At 31.3% G+C, this 9,233-nt stretch overlaps 1 protein-coding gene across 2 annotated transcripts in view; it reads right to left on the reverse strand.

Moving 5' to 3' along the window:
* LOC126770758 (testis-expressed protein 2) overlaps positions 1-9,044 on the reverse strand; it is a 28,961-nt gene extending 19,917 nt beyond the window's left edge. For both annotated transcript variants that reach the window (XM_050490302.1, XM_050490301.1), the window contains exons 1-6: positions 8,876-9,044; positions 8,073-8,504; positions 7,876-7,982; positions 7,013-7,157; positions 5,336-5,844; positions 3,680-3,767 (exon numbers count right to left, since the gene is read on the reverse strand). In XM_050490302.1, the coding sequence (XP_050346259.1) occupies positions 3,680-3,767; positions 5,336-5,844; positions 7,013-7,157; positions 7,876-7,982; positions 8,073-8,504; positions 8,876-8,894 (1,300 nt within the window). In that variant the 5' untranslated portion in view covers positions 8,895-9,044. The remainder of the gene's footprint in view (positions 1-3,679; positions 3,768-5,335; positions 5,845-7,012; positions 7,158-7,875; positions 7,983-8,072; positions 8,505-8,875) is intronic.
* Between the last annotated feature and the right edge of the window lie 189 nt (positions 9,045-9,233).

Raw genomic sequence — 9,233 nt, forward strand, 5'->3', positions numbered from 1 at the left:
TTTCTATTTAACTTTTAAAGTTTCTCTTCTTTCGAAGGGTTTAAACTTAAAACGCGGGCTGCAGCCAAGCGTTAAGGAGTGTTGCTTAAATTAAAAACGTTGATGATAAAGTGGATGATGATATAAACTTTTGGGTGACACGGCAGGTGTTAAGGATTACGGCTTTTTGAATTATATGGAGGACATATGTTGGCATTTGTAAGGTGTTCAGACTTTGTATCAAGGATTTTGGCACGATACCTGTGGATGATAGGACTATTGGGACTATGTGTACTGTTTGAGCTTTCCATTGCGTTTTAATTTCTATGGCGAGATCTTGATATTTATTTAACTTTTCAGATATTGTGATTTGTATGTTATGTGAATTAGGATTATTATTATTATTATAATCAGTGATGTATTTATCCTATGGCTAAGGGGACACGTGTCCGGGCGGCAACCTAGGCGCCGTTCACAATCGGTACCCATTTTGTTTTTTTTTTTATATAGTATAGGTAGGCGGACGAGCAAATGCCACCTGATGGTAAGTGGTCACCAACGCACTTTAGACTATGGCTATGTAAGAAATGTTAACTATCCCTTACATCGCCAACGCGCCACCAACCTTGGGAACTTTTTTTTTTTTTATAGAATAGGAAGGTGGACGAGCATATGGGCCACCTGATGGTAAGTGGTCACCAAACGCCCTTAGACATTGGCATTGTAAGAAATGTCAACCATCGCTTATAGCCAATGCGCCACCAACCTTGGGAACTAAGATTTTATGTCATTTGTGCCTGTAATTACACTGGCTCACTCACCCTTCAAACCGGAACACAACAATATCAAGTATTGCTGTTTTGCGGTAGAATATCTGATGAGTGGGTGGTACCTACCCAGACGAGCTTGCACAAAGCCCTACCACCAGTAGAGGAACTGGAAGAACCTACCTAATCACCATCAAACAACTACTCTTAAACTAGTTATTAGTTACCTATCTACTCTTAAATAACCATAAAATACGTAATTTTTCATAAATTTAGGGGCCGAAATTTTTTGTGTGCCCGTGGTGTCGAATCTTAAAAAACGCCACCGTTTTTAATTTTAAAAGAGGTAACTTTCTTCTGGCTCGTCGATCTTATAATCCTACAGTTTCCGAGATCTTGGGAAAATCCCAAGTTTGGCCTATAAAAAAATAAATGGATTTTACTATCAATAAGTTCTTAGTAACAGCTTGGGAGTTTCGAAGTTGGTAGTGATTTAACTCCCATAAAGTTGTCAGTATTGCCTTTAAGTTCTCATAAATCGTATCGGTTCGCCGTTCCATCAGATTTAGAGGATAAAATAAGAGCGAAGATAAGTATGTGTCCTTCGTTGGCTAGTCTCTCTGAAGGAGTAAATCACCATTTTAGATAAATATTTGAACTAATATTATAAATACGCGAGAAAATCCGCCTTAAGGTCAAGTGCGTCTACTTTACATAAAGTCGTTTAAACGCTTGGAAGATAAGCTCGGGAACAGCTTGTTGAATTTTAATATAGTCTTTATATGCCTTGAATAAACATTATGTTTTTGCGTATAAATATGAAATTATTTTAAAATAACTCAATGACTTATCAGGTCTGTAATAAGCAAATAGTTAAAAATAAATACTTTTATAAAAGCTTCTCATAATAGTTAGAAGTATGTTGATATAAAGCCCTATTTAATCGCTTGATTTGAAATTTATATTCCTTACACATGAACAAAAACGATTATTAAAAAAAAAATAGTTGGTTATGATATAGGCAACTAGTTCGCATGCAACGAATGACCTACAAGTGTTTTGTCCGTTGTTTAATTAATTACATTTGTGTATTTAGAGGAATCGTTTTAACATCGTAGGTTTTTAATTTACTAGACCAGACTTTATTTTTGTAATTAAATACAAGCGAATTAATTTATTTACTGTACTGTACTATGTATCCACTAACCAAAATTGGAGTAGCGTCATGGAATTAATTCAAAGAATATTTCTTATAACAATAAAAGTTAGATAACATTAGAGCATTGAGCTTCCTTATATTCCTTACTTATATTGTTGTATAATAATTATTATATTTTTTAACGAAACGTTAAATGTAAATATATTTTTTGAAAATAGAACTTTATGTAATATTATTTTGTTGGTTTATTGTCAATTGAATGCATTGTGTCATTTGAGTTATTATATATACCTATAATAAACAACGTGAACACGCGCTTTAATTATCTTATCATTATCACCAATATTAATAACTAATTAAATCAAAACTTCGTTACTATCACATTTAGGAATAGTATAATTAATACATACCTACTTAAGTACATTGTTGTACATCAAATATTTATAATACGATTAAAATACGGTGCCTAAATCTGCCATCTTTTACCGTTTATTATAGGTGTATACCTTTTTTTTTTATAGAATAGGAAGGTGGACGAGCATATGGGCCACCTGATGTTAAGTGGTCACTAAACGCCCTTAGACATTGGCATTGTAAGAAATGTCAACCATCGCTTATAGCCAATGCGCCACCAACCTTGGGAACTAACATTTTATGTACCTTGTGCCTGTAATTACACTGGATCACTCACCCTTCAAACCGGAACACAACAATATCAAGTATTGCTGTTTTGCGGTAGAATATCTGATAAGTGGGTGGTACCTACCCAGACGAGCTTGCACAAAGCCCTACCACCAGTAAATACCACCAGTAAAGTATACCTATTTTTGCTGTGTTATATTATATAAAATTTTAATTCTTAGAAACCTTTGAGGATCATTTTTTTATATCTTCAAATCTCCACAGACGTGTTGTCCTTGCCTTTGAGTATCTTTATATTATTTCGATTGTGTTAGTAATTTCATTGGTCGGTATGTTTTCATGTCCAAGGAATTTAAGACTTTAATATTTTATCCTAAACACACATATATACGGTACGGTTTAACTTTGATATTTTAGTTAGGACTTATAAAACACATTCACACAAAACAAATGCATCATTTCTTTATACATTACGTTGCTCTCAGTGTGTAAGGTCGTAAGTGAGTGCTGTACTTCACAGAGTATAAAAACATGTTGATTTTTATGTTTTATTAGTATTATATTTACATTTCTTGCTTACGCTCTTTCAATGTAAACAAATGTGTAATTTACAAGGCATGGAATAAATAAATAAAAACTAAAGTAACGTGTAACACGACTTTCAGCTGTTTCCATTGGAATTTAATATTAACCGACCTTTTAGTACTAAATGTAGCCTTTGCTAGTTATAAGCTTAAGTCTTATATTATTTATAATTAACCTTTATAGTTTCTAGACTATAATAAAATAAGAAACATTAATAGAATAGGCATGTTAATCGTTAAAAAATAGCTGGTAATAAAATAATAAACTGTGGAATTCGCGTTCGGTGTTCATGTTGGACATACAAAATTAAATTGAAAACATTTATTACACGCAATAGTAAGTATTTACTTTATATAATATGTAATAAAGAGTATTAACTGAGTTTCATGATGGTTTCTTTCCAATCCACATTCAGAGCCAGTGGTAGTGACGTAATCATGTAGGTACAATTACTATTAAAATGGTTAATAATTTTTACTCGCAAAAATACGCTACAATGAAAATAATTTAAAACAATAAAGTTATATGTATGTATATATGAACATACCTTCGAGTTTCATAAAGGCGGTGGTTGTCTTATTTATGTGGTATGTATAGGGGTCGTAGTCCGGATACCGGTAGTGATTCATCCAACCCTGCAAAATATTAAAATATAAGAACAAGCGAATACCAGTGACTTCTGTCGCACGGACTTGAAATTTTTTTGTACTTATATAAATTAAATCATTCAATATCAATGAATGAAAATTATAAAGGTGTTTTAATTCAAGAATACTTTGATCTCAAATCTATATATACGAATTATAATTCCTTCAGTTTCAAAGATAGAAATATAGATGTAATCGAAAATTAGTTAAATAAATATTAATCAGTTTTTCGCAATTAATGACACTAGTGTTCTGCTAAAGTGACAAAACAACGAAACGAAGAACCTACGGACCCTAGGCCTGTATCATCATCGGTAGACGACCATCGTACCATTGATTTATAGAGGCTTATTATATTTATTATAATGTACTGAGACCTCGTTGAGTTCGTACTCGTTTATATTAATATATTCGTGATCAAATTGCGTGACTTTAAAAGGAGGGTTCAATGCGTCTAATATATTATAGTCCATAGAAAAATTATTGAACCCTTAATTATATTTTTTAATTTTACATTTAAGCAGAAATATTTTTAGCACGCAGTTAGAGTATACGTGAATATTATGCGAAGATCGTTGGTTCTAATGTACGACGTATTTAATATATTTCAATATCATATCTCGTGCTAGGCGATGAAGTAAAATATCGTGAGGAAATTTGCATGTGTCGGATTACATACGACATGTATATCCGACCAGTAATAGGGCAGCGTGGTGGAATAAGCTCCTTAAGAGGGAGACTTTACCGAAAAATAGGACAATTACTGGCTGTAATTTTTTTATCTACATTGCATAAGTGTGAGTCGACGTTATATGATTACGAGTTCGATATTTAAATGATTTCAGAAAAATACTTTGACACACACACACACACACACACAGATTTATAGAAGCTAGTATTTTTAAGAAGCGTTTCAACGGCGTTACCATCATTTGTATTTTATTCAGAAAATGATTGTTTACTACACGTTTGCGATTATGTAGTATAAAATCAACATCAACAATGTCAACAAGTTTATATTAAAACAAATTGTAAAAATGGCGTTGAAATAAGTAAAAAACGAATTTCTTCGTTCTTTATTCAAAATATTGACGCAAAAAGAATGCAATGAAAAACAAAAAACGTTGCGAGATAATTACGACCTCGTTCGCTATTACCAAAGTATACTTGAAAAGTATGAATGATGTAAAACAAATGTTTTTTTTAGTATAATCAAAATGTATTTTAAATTACTTTATTATAGCCTATTCCGATTACAGGTGGAGTAAAGACAAATAAACAATTTTGGAATTGAATTGACGTGATATCCTAAATAATCGGTCATTCATCATTACGGTTTTGTGATAAAATGGCGATTTGAATGTCGGCGAAGTTGGTATCGGAATTTTGAAAGAGAAATTAAAATGAATATAAGCTGTCAACTGGAATAGTGTTCTATTATTAAAAATATATGTATCAATCAAGTTTGTAGTGCTATTAGCAAATAAAATAGCGTTTGCCTTTAATACGTATTTGATTGAAAAAGGTTATATTTAATTTAGTCAAAAAAGACATACCTCATATTTTTTGAGTGGCCTATGTTCCTTAACCGACGGTATTGTGTACATAAAAGGCGCCGAAACTGTACGATTCAACTGAAAGAAACTTCTTCGAGGCTCATCGCTGAAGTAGTTATCCAGCAACCATTCCTTAAAGTTGCTCGCGAGACAGAAGAACCAGATGCCGAGTAGAAATCCGTTCCAAATTTGGCAATTTGGAAACAGGATATAGTTAATTAAAAGAAATATTGTCAGGAGATACATTGAAAATTTTAAAAAGTAAGTTTTAGGCTTCTTCGTCGGCTCCTCTTTGTGTAAGTTACTCTTGCTAGGCGGAAGACCGAAGTTTGATGGTGCACACGTGGGAATTGGTTGTATATGAGCCGAGTCACGCTTTTGATTCTGAATATCCGTATCTATTTGATTCAGGTCACCGAAAGCGTCTATCGTATCTTCCAGAGCTTCGACGCCCGATTCAACTTCTAGGCTGTCTTGTAATTCTTTTGTTAAATCAGATTCGCTGTTAGCTATAACAATTTTATAATTTGGATGTGAAATATTCTACAAGACTTGGTAAAATACAAACGTCAAAATAACCTCACTTCCCATAGTTAAAGATTAAGTTAAAATCTTAATATATTGCAATGACTTTATTATATATGTATACACGTATACATATATGTAAACATATAAGCCAAAGTGTTTCACTCATTATATTGGCCTTTATAATGCTTTTTTAATAAATAAATCCTTACTAATATTATAAGAATGCAAAGTGAGTTTGTTTATTTGTTACGCTTTAAGGTCTTAACTACACAACCGATCATCATGAAACGTCAGAGTTTTAAAAAGATATATAAATGAATAAATATTTGTTAGCAGGACTGATTGGATATTGCTCTGATCGTTCACACAGCCTTCAGGTTCTTCACTAAACAAGCTGACGTAATAATGTTTTATTCAAATCAGACTGGCTGTTCGCGATATAAACGCATTTAACCATTTAAAGTTAAAACTCCCCAGCTTTATAATAAAAACTATCTGCTCCGGTAACGTTTGTCGTTGGTGAAACCGCACCAACGACAAACGTTAGTCCTTCGCCCCCATGGGTCATAGCGTGAAAATACATTATGCTAATTAGTCTCATTTAATAAGACATCTAATATAAAAAGACTTTAAAACATACAAACAAAAAACCAAAGTATTCAGCTCTGTAATTAGTATATGTAGATAAAATAGAAGCTAAAAAAGATTGTTGTATACGTAAAACAAGTAGCTCTTATCCATTCGAAACTAACAATGTATTTGATTTTATTAATAACTAGTTTCCGCCGGCGTGTGCGGAGGGAGGGGGGCGGGGTGGGGGTGTTAGATACCCAATATCCTTTTATGTACCTCTGACAATGTGTATACAAACTATCATGACAATCGATTGAGTGATCAAGACGTGAAAGTTTAACAAACAAATTCACTTTCGCATAACGTTAGTGAGGATTACTTTAAAAAAAAAAAACGCTATTTTATTACATTAAAAATTATTTAACATCTATAAAACAGACTTTAATTAATATTACGTATTATCAAATATGAAACATTTTTGCAATAAAATGACTCATCCCAAGTCAATCTATTAAAAAAAAAACTATATACGTAGAGTAATTAGAGTTAGTAAATTATTTCTATTTTTACACTTACCTAAATTCTTATGTGTGTCATCACTGGATTCCGAATGATTTTTGGTTGTATTTAATTCCTTACACAAATCATACTCAGTAGGCTTGGCTGTTAAGGGCTGAGTCACATCAGATAAATTCTGTATACTGCTATCTAATGACGATACCTATTGACAAGACATTTATCACGTGACGTTGTAAAAAAAAACAATTTGTGTTATCTTTTTTTATGATTATTATTTCGGGATATGATTTAATTATTTTTAAAGCGAGTGAAATTATTTTAAATTCATATAAGCATTTCATTACTATTATTTATATGTATGTATTAAATATTACTCAATAAAAAAATTGTCACATTTTAATAAAAATATATTACTGTAAGCTAAAAAAAAGATTTTAATTTGATTATCTCTTATCGTCTTATATTCAATAAGTAACACAAAGCATTAATACAAATAATTTATTCTTACTTCACTTTATAGTAGTAACGATGATATTCTACAGTAATAATAAGAGTAATATACTAAACAAAGTCCCCGCTTCTTTACAGTACAGTAACTGTTAATGTCCCACTGCTGGGCTAAGGCCTCCTCTCCCTTTTAAGGAGAAGGTTTGGAGCTTATTCCACCACGCTGCTCCAATGGGGATTGTTAGAATACACATGAGACAGAATTTCAATGAAATTAGACACATGGAGGTTTCCTCACAATGTTTTCCTACACTTTAAGCACGAGATGAATTATAAACACAAATTATTATGTATTTATTCCCGCTTCTTTTATTATGTATTTATTCTTGTACGGTGCTTTAAGCCTGAATAAAGAATGTATAGTCTAAAACTTATATATATATGTATTTATATGAAAAAAAAAGTTAACATACCTGGTTGTCAGTGTCACCAATACTTTGTTGATCTACATCTTTCATAGCAGACGATTCTTCAGAATCAGATGTTGAATTTTCTCTTGGCAATGTCTTATCTTTTGTTTCTAATAAAAATAATTATGATTTTAAAACACACACAAACTCTCACACCTACAAATGATAATTTTAAATATGAACTAAGAAGTTACACTAACCGTCACCTGAGCGAGTTTTCATATCTTCAACAGCTTGTGCAATTTTAAATTTGAAATCATGAAATATTTTCCAAGTCTCATTACTTTCTGGAACAACTTCTGAGATACTTCGTTTCCCAAGACGATTTAAATATTCTTTCATTGGGGAGGATGTAGCCTCTTTGGGTGCTATAGGAGTACGATTCTCTTCAGGTTTAGGATCCTGTTTTACATCTTCAACTTTCTCTGGGAGCTTTTCTGTTCTTATGGATTTAAAATATTTATCTATTATGGAAGGTGACTTCTCTGTTTTCTTTGGACTAGCACTCTCAGACCTGACTGGTGGGTCAGGCTGAGGAGTTGGAGGATCATCATCACATGCATGGAACAATTCTTCTAATTCTTCATTATTTGCATTGTATCTGAACGAAAGTGACGTGTTTGGTGATTTTCCTAAAACATAATTCTATTTTAATCTTAATAAATCAAGATGTGTGTATGAATAATGATATTTTTTTAACACTATGTAACGTTAATTTAAACATTTGGAAATCAGTTTTATAATATAATGAATATCTGTTATAAGATAAGAACAAAGACATTAAATAATACACTAAGATTTAATACACACTTCAAAATGATTTTAGTGTTATCATCTTTTGTTGTCAAAGAAACAAAAAATTAACTTAAGATATTATTAAATGAAGAAAAAAAAAACAGACATTTAAATATTAACAAGTACTTGATTATATAATTAGTAAAACAGTATTTCAATAAATTTTAATAAATATTTATAAAATATTTAAAATGTGAATTATTTGTACCTGCGCCTGAAACCTCCATATTTTTATCTTATCTTTTATTCCACATCACTTTTACGTTCACCTTTACAGTTTTAGTAGTATTATAAAAATTACAATATCAAATATATTATTGTATGCTATTTATTTTTCCCTATGTTTTACACAACTGTGTTCAATGTATGTACATGGAAAACAGTTCGCATTGAAATTTATAATATTTGACGTTTTGATTGTCTCGTGTCATTGTCATATTGTCAATTCCTTTCAAATTGAATTCAATTTATCATAGATATTATAAATACTTTTTTTCTTATTAAATTGCTATTTCACGAGTACAATGTTTTAATTGATTTAAAAGATAATTAATCACCTTTTTTGG

This window comes from Nymphalis io, chromosome 9 (genome assembly GCF_905147045.1).
Source record: "Nymphalis io chromosome 9, ilAglIoxx1.1, whole genome shotgun sequence".
Classification (NCBI taxonomy): Eukaryota; Metazoa; Arthropoda; class Insecta; order Lepidoptera; family Nymphalidae; genus Nymphalis; species Nymphalis io.